Genomic DNA, 18,456 nt, shown 5'->3' on the forward strand with positions numbered 1-18,456 from the left:
TAAGCTTTTGATCATTCTCCTTTACAATTTCACAATGGGGATATCATGCGACCTTTATTCCTCTCTCACGGATATGGAAATGTCTTCTATTTCCTGCCTATGCTTAGACTGTTCCCTTCCTAGGACTTCAAAACCTCTCTACAACTGAAGGACGCTCATCTCAAACCCCAGTTTCTATATAAAACTGTGGGTTTCTTACGTAAAAGTTCACATTGCTCTGGCGCTCTACTTCTGGGCTCTGCAGGCAGCACCCCCTCCTCCTCCCCATCATTCCCCCTTCTCAAGTCCCTTCTGCACCAGCGCTGGCGGTCTGTGCCAGGCTCAACCTCTGCGGATCTCTGCAACCCTTTTGGGAATAGTCCCCCAATGCTAATGCACCACTACACACCAATCTTCCAGAACTTACATATTTGCTGTATACTCCAGTTCTGTATTTTTTCATGAGGACAACAAGTACTGAGATTTTTAGAATGCTCGTGAGAACCACCTTAATTAGCCTTGTAAAGGGGCCATGAAAAAGGTAACTTATGTCTAAAAAATAATGAGGAGTCAATCAAGTCTGAGAGAGGGCTATCTTGACAACTGTGTAGAAAAAAGTGGTGGCACGCAACAAAATTACCAAACAGTGATGAAAGACTGCACGATTGTGAGGGGACAATGAAATTCTACTTAATTACAAATTCACATTCTGTCCAGGGGCAACCATGATCCAATGTAATGCAGATGTGCTTCAAGGATGGGTAGGTCACTGCACAGAGTGGCTGCTTGTCAATTATTTAAAAAAATTTTTTAATGCAAGGAACAGTGACACATTAATGAATCCACACAACTTAGAATGTTCCATTGATTCCATTAAAAAACAGCAACAACAACAGCACTGGTTCTAAAGGAAATTCGGCAATGGGCTTAAAGGGCATCAATAAATCCTATGTTCTTGATTCTATTTTTTAACTTTAGGATTTCAAGCTTAGTGATAAACTGAGTGTATTTTATATATCACTAATGTATGCTTATATGTCTATATTCATCTAGAGATGGGTATACATATTCAACTCTATGAAACTCTTTTTGTTTCACAAGAAAACTACCAGGAGAAAAGGTGAAAATGGACCAGGAAATAAAAATATATTTACGTTTTTATTTATGTGACAAAATGTGAGCTGGGTAGTAAATATTAACAGATAGAACATCTGTCTGTAAAAACCTGGATTTCTTGTTTCCCTTTAATCCATAGATCTATCTTACTTTTTAACTGAAAGACTTGTGATAGGTTGGGACCCATCTTATGATCCCCAGGACATGGTTAAGAATGGAACACCTGACTCTTCATGCAATGATTCGGGATGTTCAGGTCCAAAGAGATGTCAGAAAATCTCAGGAATCCTGCGTGTGTTTCTTGGTTAGAGCCTGGCTAGTGCTGACAGCAGTAACAACAGGTAGGTACCGAGTGAGGCTCCGTATGACAGAGGAACACAGGTTAACATCAGAAACCATGACTGCAGGTGGCATTTCAAGAGCTGATTTTCTGACCCTGGGTTCTGATGATAAAAGGCCACATTCAGAGCACATCTCCACTAGGTTTCATGTCCTAGTGAGCATGAGAGATCTTGCTTAAAAAAAAACAGTATTCTCAATCATCAAAGTTGGAAAGAGAATAAACATGTTAATAATTCTTCCCTCTGGACACAAGTCAGCTTCTTAGAGCCCTTAAAAATCAGAGGGAGCACTAGAAAAGTATGCCCATAGTAGGAAATGATTTTTAAAAGGTTTCCATTTCTCTCCCACAGAAAAATATTGATTTCTATTTCATGTTAATCATTTTGGCATCACAAAAGCAAATTTCTCTGAACAGAGGCTAGAATGTAGGAAGACAATGAAACAAGAGCCAGGGCAAAAGATTGGGGGCCCTCACCTGGAGCAGAGCTCCCTGCTATGCTACACACAATTAGCCTACAGGTGAATATAAAATCAAATTTCGCAGTAGGCCAGATCTCAGGGACAGAAGCTGGTACACTTACAGTTGCCCAGGACCCTTATGGCACACATGCAAACATATTTAGATCTTTCAAGTTCACTGATTCTTTCCTTGGCTCTGGCCAGTCTATTAATGAGACCAAAGACATTCTTTATTCTGTTATAGTGTTTTGGATTTGTAGCATTTCTTTTTGATTCTTTCATAGAGTTTCTATCTTTTAGCTTATATTGCTTATCTGTTTTTGCATAATGTCTACTTTTTCCATTAGCGCTCTTAACATATTAATCATAGCTACTTTAAAGTCCCAGTCTGAAAATTCCAAAACTTCCCCCATAGCTGAGCCTGCCTCTGATGCTTGCTCTATCTCTTCACACTGTGTTTTCTGCCTTTAGTATGCCTTGTAATTTTATGTTGCCAGTGGACATGATGCACCGGGTAAGAGGAATCTAACCCAGTACTGGCCCCAGTGGCGGTTTCTGCTCCTTGGCTTCTGCTCCAGTATGCTGTGAGTCACTGGATCCTCTTGTCTCTCCAATTTGGGGGCCAGCAGTTTTCCCTGTAGATCTGAGAAGATGGATCTAAGAAGAGTTGTTGATTTTTGGTTTTCCAGCATTTTTTCTTATGGTGAAGAGTCCAAGTTCTTTTTAAACCAGAAACCAGAAGTCCTCCATATACAGATGTTTAGGGAAAAGAAAACTTGCTATAGAAGGTATTTCTCATTAGTCAACCAGGTTGCCTACCCACAGAGAGCAGGGGCTGAGGTGGCTCATGGGCTTTTGGTTGCCAGGTCCTCACGCAAAGCACAATAAACCGGATGGAAGGTGAAAATATCCCCTTTTGTTTTTAAACCTATTGCATCTCTGGTGGTTTTCTAAAGAACGAACGATGGGTCATACTCTTCTTGGCACAAAAGTCCATTTCTACGAGTGCAAAGTGCCTACAAGTCCATTCCAATGCAGGGGCGGGGGGACAGTTATGGAAGTGAAGACAGCATCTCCGTGTCATCTAATGAGCAGATGGTGACATACAAACTCCAGAGAAGTGAAGCAGGTAGCACGAAGCAGGAGTAATATTTTCTTGCATTCCTGCCTTGTGACAGGAAGCAATTGAGGCAAACGCTCTCAGGGCCAAGAGTCTGCTTTTCTGGCTCCTTCTCGGAGTGACGGAGGAGGATGACGCAGAGACAGGCGGAGAGCTCTGAAGGCAGATGCGGGAGTCACATGGCTCCTGACAGTGACGAGGCTGGCCAACCACTCCCTGCCCCTGAGCTTGTCACCAAGTTTCCTGAAAGTGCAGCACCCTGAGCTCACTGCACCGCAACTACACCAGGAAGGGGGTGTCCGCAGGGCCTGGCCATGTCACAGTGACAGCAGGTGTGCAAGAGGCCTATCGATGGCAGTGGCCAAGTTTACCCAAGCCCCCTGCTCTCCATGAGGCCATGAGCTAGCTCCTTGTGGCTGCTGTAACAGATCACCGTAACCTTAACTTGTGGCTTAAAACGATATACATTCTTTCACAGCTCTCGAGGCCACAGTTTGAAATCTAGGCATCAGCAGGGCCACACTCCCTCTAAAGGCCCCAGGTGAGAATCCTACCCTGCCTCTCCCCGCTTTTGGTGGCTCCAAGAGTCCCTTGGCTGGTGGCCACATCACTCCAGTCTCTGCCCGCACCTTCACGTGGTCCTCTGTGCATCTCCTTTCCTGTCTCTTATAGGGACACTAGTTACTGGATTTAGGGCCCACCTGGATAGTAATTCAGGACGACTGCCTCTCGAGACCCTTAACTAAATCACATCTGCAAGGAGCCTTTTTGTCCAAGTAGGTCACATTCACAGGGTCTGAAGATTGGGAGCCAGACCTATCTTTTGGGAGCCACCATCCAACCCACTACAGGACATTTTTGCAATGTCCTAATGATGAGCACCAGAGACCTCCCATCAACGAAGGTGCTACCCTGTCGACCAAACAGGATGGCTCATCATTCTCAGCCCCAGGAACAACCTGGAAAGCCCCGGAGGGGAGATGATTTTGCAGACTTGTTTACAGGAGAGCCGCAAAACACTTCTTCATTTGCCCTTCTCTGCAACAGACAAGGAAATGAGCAAAGGAGGCTGCGTTCCGCCTCGGAAAGTTCCGAGGCCACCTGCCATGAGGTTTTGAACTTCCTGGTTTCGTTTCTGGCTTATTGTGAAGATTGGAAATTTAATTAACTTGCATTTCACTCACCAGCACGTTGACAGTACAGCTCATGCGATTTTCTTTGTTCTCATCATGCATGATGGTTCTATAATCCAGAAGTCTTTCCATCAGGCGCACGACAAGTTTGACGAAAGTTTCTCCTGTTTTGGCGAGGTATTTGTGCTTCCTGCAGTGCTCCAAGAGGCTGAAAAATAATTATGCACACCTTGTTAATCACGCTCAGAAAAAGAAAGTTGACTGAGGTGCAATTTAAAATATTTTCCATTATTAACACATTTTAATTATTTCTGGGCTACAAAGTTCATTGTAGTCTAATTACAGTCTCTCTGTCTCTATTCCGACATAAATCCTACTGTTAATCAACACTTACATTTTATCAAATAACACTTTGTACTGTTCATCTCCTCTGCCTCCTTCCACTTCATGATCCAGCTTGGTGATGATCTCATTTTCAAACTATAATTAAACACAGGAAGCGTAAATAATCAGCATGGCGGATATTTCATTTTAAAACTGAGCATCAATAGTACGTAAATCGGTGAGAGATCATCATCAGATAGTTAGTTACCCTAAGCCTTTGAAGCCTGATTTCATTTAAGAGTTGCCATCCCTGGACCCCTGGAGGTGTCTGATGATCTCCTGCCACAGGGGAAATCTTTCATTTCCTTCCCTGGTTAATGGAGCCTAAACATGTATATTCTGATAGCAGGAGCAAGAACCAGAGAAAGAAAGACGAGGGAACCGTAGGAAAAATAATCAAGGAGCAACATGAAAAAGCGTCTCAAACTTCATCTCTACGAACAAGTCACATCTAAAATAGCTCGGTGGTTCCTGGAAAAGAACAGATGGCATTTCACTTGCCAGCAAAGAGTTCTCCGTAATCGCAAAACATCCAAGGGGCCACTTCACTGCCGTTCCTCTTGATGGATCTAGGGAAATATCTCACTTTGGTTGAAAAAAATATTATAAAACACAGGAGGGACAATGTCTCTAAAAGACCAGCAGACATCTCAAGAAGGTCCATCTCCAGGCCTTCTCCTTGAACACCACAAAGCTTCTGATAGGATTTCCAGAGCATAGCACTGGGAAAGGATCCCTAGAACTGTCTCTTGGGCCCAAACCCTGTCTCTTGGAGTTTTAGGGAAAACTCTAAATTCTGGGAAGGTACAAATCTTCCGATTTGTTACAGGGGTCATGAACCTCGTGGCTGACCAGGCTGGAAATAACTACTTCGGTAATGATGGCTCTAAGTGCCCATCCTTGCTGCCCAGTCCACCATCCCTGGCAGAATTCAGGGCCACCTCTGTATGGGATCCTTTATAGTCGACTGCCATGTTGCAGAAGCCCTGAAATTACCCAACAACTTGGGCCATGGAGGAAGGAGGCCTGTGAGTGTTAGTTCCCACAGAGCGGGAGACAACCACACCAAACTGAAGGAGACAGGTATAGGAGGAACCGAGGGAAACACAGCTAAACTCAGGGTTCAGAAAACAAGAACATCCTGTGTGCAGGCAGGGGTCTCTAGGATCCCTTTATTTTATTTTTTTTAAAAGACTTTATGTGTTTATCTGAGAGAGAGAGAGAATGTGTACACAAGCAGGGGGGAGGAGCTGAGGGAGATGGAGAAGCAGACCCCCCACCCCCTGAACAGGGAGAACAACACGGGACTTAATCACAGGACCCTGGGATCATGACCTGAGCTGAAGGCAGACACTTAACGGACTGAACCAGCTAGGTGCCCCTAGGATCCCTTTAAAACACATGCTCAGGCAATGCTTTCCCATGGAAGAATCCCCAAGTCTCCCACTCTTACTAGGATCCTATAATTATTTAAGCTGTGTGACAGAAAGAACTTCTGTCTCGCTGGGTCTCTCCTAGAACAGTGCCTGGTGTCGATGTTCTAATGGCATGAATGTGCTATGGGCACATGAATCACTGGGGAATTACTGCTACGTTGGAGCTGGGGAGGGCTTCATAGGTCCAGCAGGTTGCTGACACACAGCCTGGGCTCTTGGCCACGCAAGCCAAGGGGTGAACACACTCATCTGAGGGCTGGCAACAGGGGCTGCAGGCATCTGGTCCACACCGGGCACTCAGGGTGCTGCTGCCGCCATGGGGGGGGCAGCTGACTGTGGCCTCGTGAGGCAGAAGGCAGGGGGTCTGGGAGACCCAGGGAGGAGCCTCAGACAGGCACAGAGCTGCCTGACCTTGATCAGGACTTGCTGCCTGAAGCCACAATTTTATCACAGTACAGATGAAGTGGAGGCTTAAACAGGACTGGAGAGGCGTATTGATTCCTGCTTGACATCAAGGACTCGGCCACATCACGGAAGCCAGACCTCAGCGCATCCTGCGGTTCCCTCCTTGATCTTTCCCCGCTGTCTCCTCCCCAAATAAACACCCTCTGTTTGACTCTGTTTGGCCTGAAAAGTTCAGGGATTTTAGGAACATAGGAAAAAAAGGCAGCTCTAGCGAAGAAGAAAACAGAACTTGTTTTATTGTTTTTCCCTGAAGCCTCATGATAATGACTCTCCTGTAAAATAACCACCTTTTGATACGAACCCACTAGCACTTCGTTCTTTACAGTGAAGAATTCTGCAAAAGGTGGGCCTTTTGGGAATCAAATACGAGGCAGATCAGCTGCCCTTAGCCCAAACGCTGATGCTTCAAGTCAGTCCCACTTCCCAGGGGGAACCACGATAGGAGCACCACAGGGAAAGGGTCTGGTGAGTGCTGATTCTTCAGAACAAATAACTGATGTACAAAATAAGACTCAGTTAAAATACACGATTGCATGCCACACAATGAGCATTCAAAGAGGAAGGCACAGGGAATGCAGGAAAACATGCTTTGTCCTAACGCGGGCACACACACGCAGGCATTTCAACTGTTGAACTTGGGAGTCTACTTTATGGAAACGCGACGTTGACTCCGCTTCCACGTAAACTTAGCTGTCACCAACAAGGGCAATAAGGAGACTCCAGCTCCTTAAGTATGCTGCTTATCAAATTTTGACTGATGAATTTAATGTTTCCTAAAATGAGCGGATGAATGATAAGTAAATCAGAAGAACACAGCTGATTCTAATTTTACTAACCTCTAAACCAAGTAATTTGCACAAACACCTGGCAACCCTATTCTGCTTATCAGCAAGGATTCAATACCCCCGATATGCAGCCAGCCTCTCATTCCAGGGTCTGCATTATTTTTTACAGAATATACTCGGATCAATTTGTTAGTGTGCTGCGAACCGTTATCATCAGCAGCAGCACTAAACGATCCTGTCCAAATAAACTGGAGAAAGTCCACTTGCTGGTAGAGCAGAGCTGGTTTTATAAAAAAGTATGCTGATGATCTGACTCATAAATGCACGCTGTCTGCTAATGTGCAGCAGGGTTCTCTATGGTTAGGTTAAAATTAGCAAGGGTTTACTGTGTTGCTGAAAAGGTGGCAGAGGCTCACTCATGTGATAAGCAAAATCGTCTTATTTCTTCTCTTTTTGGAATCACCAGTATCACTACAAAAATGTCCACAGGGTGTCCAACTTAAAATATTGAACAGAGCATCTCTAAGCATCCAATACCAGCGGCCCTCCAAGAAGATGAAACAGAGCCCGCGTATAAATTTAGGGCTTTTTTCGGGAGGTTGCTGTAAAGACAAACATGCGGAGCGGGGCGGGGTGGGGGGGGGGACTGTACTCCCAAGGGTATTGACAGCGTTGTTAATTCAATTAACTTTGAAAGGAATGACTGCTTTTGCCACTTGACGCCACAGCTAACCACGGGTTATTGGCTCCAATTTCAGGGATCATGGAGTGAAGGATCTCAGTAGTGGATAATCCAAAAGCCAATTCTATTCGGTTTAGAATGCATCAATTTTGTTGGGAGTTACACTGACCATTCCCGCTATAATGCATTTATAAATGTCTAGAACCAGTCCTGCATTTTCCAGGCATCCAGGAACACATTTATAAAAGAGATGGGAGCTTATGTCAGAGCAAGTAAGGGAGCTGGACCCAGATGGAAGGGTCTGCATAAATAATTCACCACACCGATAAAATGCTGAGGTTATCAAGAACGGGGTGAAATCTGAAATCTAGGCACACAGTCTTCTACACACATTCACAAAAGTGCTTCTTTGACTTTTCTACAAACAAGCCTCAGTGAATGTGCTCTTTGTCCAACGGTGTTCTGCTTTCTCCTGTTGTTCAAGAAAATGTGCTCACAGGTGCTGGAGGTAGGATCATGATTTGAGAGCACTCCCTGGTATCAGAGAGCTCCAAGGAATCAGATTCTCAATTTCTGATCTTCCAGAAGGAACTGGGCCAATCCATTAGGATTGCAGAACCGTGTCCCTTCTCATTTGTGTGGACAGGAGGGGCAGGGGGGAGAACAACACTGAACTGTATCTGCAGGGAAAACAGGACTGAGGGACAAAGAAGCCAGCATGGCTGGGCAGGGAGCGACCTGGCACTCCCACACCCTCCGGGCTCTGTGCTCACATGGTGACATCCTAGAAGTCACTGAGTACCCCCAGCATGTCACAGCCTTTAATTCCTCTGCTCAGACACACGAATATTTTTATGTATATTGCATTCCTCTTGCTTAACCGCTCTGTAAACTTAATTACACAGTTAATCTCCAGCACTCCATATCTCACATTCTAAAATCCCCACATCCTTCCAAGTCCAAAAAGAAGGCTATTTGCTGACCTTGAAGCTTCTGTCTAGAGCCCAAGAGCCCCAAGGCTGGGGAACTGTCCATTGCCTGGCTGTCTGGCAACACCCCAGACAGGTACGACCGCTGCCTATGTCCACACCACACACACTGAGAAGTGGCTTTTGGGCTGTATTCAATGACCGTGGACTCAGAGTGAGTCCTGTTTAATTTGGCTAAAAAAGATACAGGAGTGTGGGCGTCTCTTTGCTGGAGGGCTTGCAAGAACAGAATTCAATGTAATCAGAACTCTCAGACTCAAGGGCATTCATTTCCATGATTCTCAGACTCTTGGGTCTGGGATTCAAAGGAATAAAAGCCTAGTTCTTGTGCTGTATGTTCCCCTTCAGTGTCCAAAACAATAAAATCAAGTAGTATTTTGAAATCGAAAGCGAAAATAAACCAACAAACAAAATCCTAAAGAATTAAAGAATAAATGGGATAAAATCGCCACCAAACTCACATCCACAGGACACCCTCCCACCAAGTGGCAGAAGCTGCCAACATCCATTTGGGTTATTCAATTATTAGCTTAGGGTTACCAGCACAGGCTGTAGAAAGAGATTCTTCAAACAGGACCTCAAACATCGAAGACGCCAAGATTACTCATGTGCTAGTAGTGTTACGACTAAATGGGACTTTCCAGAAGTTGTGGAGCATTTTACTGACCCTCACAAAGATGACAGAAAATTGCTCCATGATTGAAAATATTATTTTGCTGTGGAGACTTTTCTATTCCATTTTTATTAATGGTATACAGCCCGTATGGTCATTTGCCGCAATTCTCAGCTGTTAGTTCTGTTTTTCCCAAAGACATAACGAATGGAATTCTTTAAAAAGGTGCCAGAAGGGAATTTAACAGTATGCTTTTTTTTATGAAGCAAAATCCAGTGAGGCTGAGACTCGGAGCGTTATTGATTTGGGGGTGGGGGTGTCAGGGACACCGAGGAGACAGTAGTTTCAGGCCCCGTGAAGGCCCGTTTCGTGGTAATGTGGCTGAGCCGGTGCACATGGATGATGTAAGGGGCACCAAGACGCCCAGGCCTCCAAACCTCTGCACGCTAGCCGAGCAGATCCTGAAGCCTTCATGCGTAGGAGCTCCGCTTTGAAAAAAGTCAAGATCTCCCGAAGTCCCCAGTTCAAGCATAAACGTGTTACCCCAGGACTGGGGTGAGGGTGGGGGTGGGTGGGCACGGGGGACAGTGAACACACCGTTGGGATGACTTGAGGAGTGGGCAAGTGGCAGGGAGAGAGATCAGAGAATCCGTCCTCCAGGACTAATGGACAGGAGGGAAGCAGTAGAAGGGGACAACTGAGAACAGATGTGGCATCCACATCATATAAGATTCTTAGAAAGGGCTGGAAGAACCAGGAATTGCTGGAGCTGGCCATCACAGAGCTTCCTCATCACCTGTGAGGATCTGTCCAGCACAAACGGTACCAAGCTGACATCAGGCACTGCTTGAGGTGCTGCAAAGCGTGTCCCAGGCCAGCAGGAGGACATACCACGTGAAAGGTAATTCCATGCCTCCCCATCCCACAACCAGGCAAACCCATTCAGTGCCTGGACCTAGGAGAGGGAAGGCCAGTAACACCGAGGATGAGGACAAGGACACGCCTCTTTTGGATGAAGATTCATGCTTCCTTGCAGAAGTAGAGGAAAGAAGGAGACTTTTGGGGAAATGTATGTGTGAGAACATTCTAACGCAGTCCCTCCACTACAGCTGAAGAACACGGGGGCTGCAACTCTGGGGAACCGGAGAAAAGCCGACCTATAATACAGGCTTTGGGAATTCCAATAATGGTTTGATGCAGTTTAATCTTGACTAAAATGGCAGGTTCTTCTTCTGCATCCGGCAGGTTCAGTGTCCACTCCAGCTGTAAGAGCATACTACCGCCCAGACAGCACGCATGTTTCACAAATGACAGCACATTAACAGCCCCACTCAGAAAGACACAGCACACTTTAAAAAAATAAGCTACAACATAGGTTCAAAACATGACTGTTTTGTAAAAACGAAAAACCCTGTCTTCCCCTCACTTCGTTAGGTTTGCACATCTGCTATAAAAGTGAAGCCAATTTAAGCCCTTGTTGATGTGACTAATAAGGTTAGGTAATTGGATTGGTGGCAGATTAGTTAAACAGCAGCCAGCCAGGCCCAACCTGGAGCTCCCAGGGATGGAGGCAGGGATGCCTGTGGCCGCTGTTCTTGCCCACACCCCCTCGCTGCAAGAGCCCAGCACCCCCACCGAGGACAGAGGGCATGCCTTGTGCTTCGGGAAGAGCAGCCTGCAGGAGACAAGCGTTGACCTGAGAATAGGAAAGAGGAAGATAGGACAAGTCAAGAGATAGCTGCCGTGGTCCAGAAGAGCCCTGGGCGAGGGCCCAAGAGAAGCAGCTGGATGCTGGAGATGAGATAGAGGAAGGCCACCAGGGAGGCCAGAAGAGCAAACAAAGACAAGGCCATTGCAACCTGCACCCATCAAACCAAACAACGAGGAGCCTGGCAAGTCTAGGAAGGATGATGCTCTGTGTAACATTCCACCTGGGAGGCTGAGACAGACCAAGAGAAAAAATAAATTGAGGTATCGCAAGAGAAAAGGAAATGGATCTTTTTCCCAATTCACAAGAACAGATTAATAGAGCAGAGAGCTTTTTTTTTTCTCACGTTTTAGTTTTTCTACCTTTATTTTAAAAATCTTTGGTGTGTCCTACCAGCTGTCTTTGAAGGTAGATGACAACACAGATGAACAAATGGTCAACAATCACTGACCAAAAAATCCAAGCAGCGGACCATACTTAGCCCGACGGCAGGTTTGGGGCACCTATGCCTTCATGTTTATGCTTATATTTACATATATCTGAGTGAGACATGGTTTAGGGACATGACACTGTTTGTGAAATAGAATGAAACGTGCATAACTACTTCTTGGTATTACTCAGTTTGGTTTTCTGGAAAGAGGTCTCCTAATACTAGACAGTTTTTGAACTCACCACTGGGGGCAGCATTGAGAACAAAGGCAAAAATATCCTAACTCCCATTCATTATCTTTGTGCCATTTATTGACAAACCAGAGACCCTGTGAATTGGAGAAAATGAAGCACTTCCACAGACGATTATGTAAGATGTCTTAAAGCTGCAGGAATAAGAACCACAAGAATGGAAGGAAGAAGAGGAACGGTTCAGAAGCCAAATTCTCATTCATGCCCTTGTCCTTATTCCAACTGCTCTTGACCTTATTTTAACCCAAAGTCGGCTTCAAAGAATGACAAATGACACAGTGTTTTAAAGGCCTTTGATCTTAGTTTCCTGGGTTCATAACATTTATTCACATAAATACATTTTTCTGCTTCACCTGATTCTTTTTTTTATAAGATTTATTTATTTGAGAGAGAGAGAGAGCAAGGGCTGGGAGTGGGGGGACGGACAGAAGGAGAGGGAGAGAGAGAGACTCTCCAGCAGACTCCTCACTGAGCGTGGAGCCCAATGCAGGGCTCGATCTCATGACCCTGAGATCATGACCTGAGCTGAAATCAAGAGCTGGATGCTTAATGGACTGAGACACCCAGGTGACCCTACCTGATTCTTCAACAGCATTTTTTCATGAGGTCCTTCTTTGGGGCTTGATTCATATAAAATTCAAAAAGTCAGATGTATTTTCAGCCTAGGAAAAGGCATTTGAAACTACAAATCCTAGTTCTGGTGAGTTGGCAATGGGACTGGACCATGATTTAGTGCCAGTGGCAGTGGAGATGGGTCAAATCTTATGGCAATGACATAAAAACAAAACTGGCAATGTCAAAACTTACAAAAATATTTTGAATTGGCAATTCCATTTTTGAGACTGCATGCCAGGAAAACTTTCAAAAGAAAGTCAAGCTATATGCTTGCAAGTGTTCACTGCACATTTACTCACAGTAGTGAGAATGTGCAAACCACCTAAATGCTCAGTGAAAGGGATGGGTAAGAGAAGATTACCCATTTCATTTTATGAAATGTTATGCCATCATAAAAATCATGGTTACTACGTTGTAATCAAGAAAGATGTCTGTGATAGATTGCCAAACAAAAAGAACCAAAAAAATTTGGACAATGTTTACAACATTACATTACATGTGTACAAAGACTGATTGTAAACCAGAGGAATACAAATAGCTGTTCTTTTAAAACAATCTCTTTAATCTTATAAATAAATAAGTGTAAGGAAGCCGTCTTCCCCTATGGAAAGAAAGAAAGAGAGAAACAAAGAAAGGAAGAGAGAAGCAAAAGGAGGGAGGGAGGGAGGTGGGCGGGTGGGTGGGCAGGCGGTCTTCTCAGGTTTATTTTATTCACTTGTTATAACACCCCTTTGGAGTAGATTCCATTCTGTACCAACATGACAGCTCTGAGTCGAAGACTAAAGACGTTCAGTCATTTGCTGGCAATCCGGGAGTACCGGGAGTCATGGTCTACCTGGCTTCAGTGTGCAAACTCAAATGTACTCACAGAGCAGAGGTTCTTCTAGCTTGCATCTGGTTTTGGCTCTGGAAAATACCAAAAGTATTCTTCATGGCTACCACCTGCATGCCATGGTGATGAGGACTGGCCAGTGGAAATCTATAAATGATTCACAGTCTATGACCTAAAAAGTATAAAGGGGAGGAAGGAAAATCTACTCTTTAAATATTAGGTCCCACTACAATCCTGCTACTCTGATGCAGTTTTGGTTTCCTTCCAATGTAAGAATTTTTCTTAAAATTCCTCAAAAATCTATGTGAAATTGATATTTACTTACTTGAATTATTATAATATTTAAGCAAAGGTTACTTTCAATGTGGAGGACGCACTACCATTTTGGGTTCTTCTCGTGCCTCCTGCAAAGCATCATAGCCAACCCAGTAGCCCACTGGGGAGAAAGCCACCGTACGCTCGTGCCTGTGAGTGTGGACCCAACAGTGAATATGTAAACACCATACTTATTTTCATGGAATCCAGGGAAGGACATTTTGCTAATCCTCCAACATGAATATTCAGATGTTGTCTTTCCTATTGATACCGTATGTTCTGAGCACGTTACGCAGACTTTCTTGGAGGAGTTCTTATCGGTTCCGCTGCACAGGTAAAAGACCAAGACAGATGTGAAAGAGGAAAAGCAAAGACTGTTGACTTGAAAATAACACATGTTGGCAAGAAGCAGCCAGTCTGAGAGAACGAGGTAACATTTGGTTAAACATTCTGAGGGTACGTACCAAGGAGAGGGGAAAGAGACTTTTATTCAGGGTTGAATGTGTAAGTAAATCCAGATTTAAAAAAGTAAGTAAAAGCTAATAATAATAATAATTGGGAATATTTCTCCCTAAAGATGAGAACAAAGGATGATAGGCTTCTTCAAGAAGGGAAGTCCTAGGATTTTTCTCTTTTAAACTGTAGGGAATTAGGTTTTTCATGTTCAATACCTTTACCTCCAGAGTCACTTATAAGCCTTTTTCAAGGTTTTCAGGCTTGTGTGCCTTCTCCCCAAGCCACTTACCGCACACCTACTACGCCCTTACCATCTGGAAGCTTCGCGTCGAATGGAATTCACACTGCATCATATCGAAGAAGATAGGGATGGTGGCTTTGCGCAGCTCTGTCTCAGGAATTAGCGTCATTTCTAATATAGGGCCGACCATTTCTGGAATGAACTTTATTTTGTGTTGACCTTAAATACAGAAAGGCATTATTCAGATTTTTTTTTTTTAAGGGATTCTAAAATGAGCTTCAATGGACCAAACTGAACAACACAGATCAGTGTGATTTTGAATACTAGGATATTAGGGACATGCATCTATTTCTCATCCACTGGAAATCTGAATGTGTCCAGCCTTTAGCATAAGAAGTGGACTGTAGGGGTGCCTGGGTGGCTCAGTAGGTTAAGTATATGACTCTTGATTTCAGCTCAGGTTGTGATCTCAGGGTCCTGGGATCGAGCCCCACAGCAGGCTCTGAGCTCAGCAGGGAGTCTGCTCGTCCTTCTTCCTCTGCTCCTCCCCTGCTCTCTTTCTTTCTCTCTCTCAAATAAATAAATACATAAAATCTTAAAAATAAAATTAAAAAAAGTGGACTGTATTCTAAATGTTGTAAGGGAAGCTATTAAAGTATCATCCAATGTAAGACCCGTAGTCATGACCTATCTGTTATATAAGATAAATGCCATTTCACAAATAGACAATTATATCACATAAACCAAGGACATGAGCAGGGCTCTGTAGCAGGGCTGGGAGACAGAATACCTGGTATCTCATTTGTGACATTTTGTTATTAACACTAGCAATTTATCTAGAGTTAATCAATCTTACTCATATTTCTATACAATCAGAAAAGAGAATAGATCCTCTAAAGAATTTAGTTTAGTTTTTTTTTTTTTTTATTACTCAGCTAATAAGGATTTCTGTAGAAAACCATAAAACAAATTTGGCTATTATAAATAACTATACTTAACAAAGTACATAGCCCGCATAATAAACCTAAATTAATAGATTTCTAAAATTTATATTAAGTGGACATACATGCAAAATGTAACCTTCAATAAGGAATCTGAATATAATGAAAATCTTATTTTCAACTTTTACTAAATATGTAGTATTTTGACTAAGGCTATGTAAACGTGATTCTCATCACTTCCCCAAATGCTTAATGTCTCTGATAGGCATGTAACTGTGGCAAAGCATTCTCTTAGAAATGCTATTATATTCAGTCTCTCAGGTGACAGTTTTCTTGTATTATGCCTAAAAAATGTCAGAGCCAATGTTTCAGAAAACAGATGATACTGACACCAAGTCATTCATCAACACAATTTGAGTGTCATAGAGTGCTCGGTCTGTCACTGACAGCTCTTACTGTTCCAAGCTGGGACGAGCATTTAAGGTGGGAGCAAGTGGTCGTAGGTGCAAGGATCGGAAAAATAGGTTATAAGAATGGTGGTTTTCTAATCTCTGATTATTGACCTTCCCATTAGCACAGGAACCTGGCCAGGGGCCAGCGCTGAGCTCTACCTATAGTGATATCCCTGGGGATTTAACCTCCACAAACAAATGGACCCCAAAGGAGCAAGGCCTGGGTGTTCTCCAGAAATCGTCTTTGCTTTCTTGTTTTTCCTTTTTTCTTTTTTCCTTTTTTTTTTGGCATTTGCATTATGGATTTCCCCTGGAGCATATCTTGCTCAAATTTAATGATGAACTCAGGTTTGGAATCAATGAGGATCAAGGTGACTCTTGCAGTGTAGACTTCAAGAAAAAGAAGATGCATTTTTCCCCCTTTTGAGACAAAGGAAGAACAAGGTAATTATCAGATCACAATAAGAATACTTTACCTTCGGTCACCTTGCCAATCTCCTAGTTACAACTCCCAAATTCTTTAAAACCCACCCTGAGTCTTTCTTCTAGTTACAGAACACGGAGCCATCCCGTCCCCTCCAGACAGTGGGTCATGCTTTCTCAGGGGAGGCAAGTTCTCACCAATCAGTAGCCTCTCCCTGGGTGTGTGGATGATCTCTGTAATCACGAGGGTCCAAAAATCCGGGACATTAAAACCAGTGTTAGCCCAGGAAAATCTCCATGTACACACAGGTAGACCAAGCAAAAATGTCCATCATCCAGTTGACCTGAGGTCTTCTTACGTGTGGCTTTTAATGAAAGCACATAATTTGTCCCGTCCCCAAATCATCCATGGAGGGACCACTGGGAAAACTATCCCAGACCAAACCCGGCCGGGCGCACGCTGGCTCTGGCGGGACTGTGGGCGCCGTGCCCACTGCCCGGCCGTGTGTAATAAGCAAAATGGAAGCCGAGGCGGCCGCCAAGGTGAGAGCAGGTGCTCTGGCGGTTGCTTCACCGAGCGCGCTTTGATAAATAACTGAAGAGCTCGGGAAAGAAGCACATTCCCCCCCTCCCCCTCCTTTTTTTGGAGAGAGTGTGCTTTTGATTTCTCCTTTCAGACTCAAAATGTGACAGGTTTGGGAGGGGAAAAACATGCTGCCATCCCACGGGGCAACACCGTGTTTGCACTTGCATTAAATTGAGCAGAACAGACCCCAGATCCTTGCTCTGAAGCTCTGCTTGGAGGGGAGATCCGAGACACTCATCCCAATGTACCCCACATATGACTGGAAAGACTCAGGGAAGAAATAGTCTCGTGGAGAATTTGGCTCGTTAAAATCAGAAACAAATGGAGTCCAGCATTGAAAATTCTCTGAGCAGACAAAAACCAATGTAGTTCTACAGGCAAAGATTCATTTAGCTTATTTTGCAAGGCTAACCTTGCTTCTGCCTCTGGAAATCTTAAGCAAAAAAACAAAACAAAAACAAAGACGTTTTCCAAAGGCTGATAGGAGATAATCACCAGCCAATTCCCTCTCATTTAAGAGAATTCTAAAATTATAACCAATCACTAATATTGTAACCGATAAACAGTCACTGCTCTCTCACGACAGAAGCTGCTTGGTAACGATATACCTCTGAGCCTCCTTCCATGTACTGGTGTGAGAGCTCCAGGCCTGCAAACTGTCTTCTCGGCGTACGCACAAAATAAACTTTACTACTCACTACTCCAGCGATTCGTTGGTTGTGCTTCTGTTATTTGTGACCTTTTGACAGGCTCACGGCCTGATCGAGTGATCGGTGACTAATTGTAAGATGATAAATATGCCTGACTTCCATTTTTATTTTGTTGGCAGTGCTGGCTGGATCAACCTGCCAGTATGTTTCCAAACCTGAGCCCATTCACACACACAAAAGAAAGCTGTGTAGAAAATAGGCCGTGTACATTTTGGGGAACTGAGATGTGCTGTCATGAACTTCTAGAGTGGGGGCCTTGGCAGTGACACTTGGGGCAGGCTCCCACACCTGAGATTTGCAGTAGGAAAGAGCCAGGCAGCCTGAGGTGACCCTATGCAGCCGTTCTTCGCTGTTCTGAGGGGCTGCTCAGGCAGATCCCTTGGGCGGCCGATACTTTTATCATACGTTTTTAATTTTCAAAAAATAATGTAATTATGTTACAAGCAAGGAACCCAATCATGTTGGCTGGTGGTTATTTCTTGCTGTTACCAGACTCCTACCCTTCATTGACCAAGGTCATGGTTTACATTTGACCTCTTGGCCGCCTCTCAGGACGGAGTCCACATTCCTGGCTGAAACGCTGTAAAACACAATTCTTACGCATTCATCACCGTATTCAAATCAGCAACTGCCAGGATGCAATGGGACGTCTGCTCTTCTGACTGCGTCCATTACCTTACAAATCAAAGACCTCCCGCTTGACTCAGCGTATTGGGAGCACAACAATCTGTCGAGGGAACCGCTCCAAAACAGCTTTAAAGAGCTGATTTACACCTAAGGGTGCATCCTCAGAAGGTCGAGCCTTCCCCAGGGCCTGGAAGCGGCATCACAAAGCAGCTCACGTTACCTGGGGCCCTTCGTACCTTCCTTCACCACAATCATGGGGATGGGGCCAGTTGCAAATGGTGGTCAGTCCCAGGGACTAAAGAGGTGACCAGGAACATAATTTTTATAGAAAGAAAGAAATGCCAAAAAGGCAGGCGTGTCCATCAG

At 44.3% G+C, this 18,456-nt stretch overlaps 1 protein-coding gene across 1 annotated transcript in view; it reads right to left on the minus strand.

The window, feature by feature from the left end:
- The window catches only part of DOCK1 (dedicator of cytokinesis 1), a 495,125-nt gene that overhangs the window by 60,795 nt on the left and 415,874 nt on the right, over nt 1-18,456 (minus strand). Inside the window, 3 exon segments of the mRNA XM_040623969.1 lie at nt 4,201-4,357; nt 4,544-4,629; nt 14,422-14,570. Of these exon segments, the coding sequence (XP_040479903.1) occupies nt 4,201-4,357; nt 4,544-4,629; nt 14,422-14,570 (392 nt within the window).

This window comes from Ursus maritimus, unplaced genomic scaffold (assembly GCF_017311325.1).
Source record: "Ursus maritimus isolate PB19 unplaced genomic scaffold, ASM1731132v1 scaffold_7, whole genome shotgun sequence".
Lineage (NCBI taxonomy): Eukaryota > Metazoa > Chordata > Mammalia > Carnivora > Ursidae > Ursus > Ursus maritimus.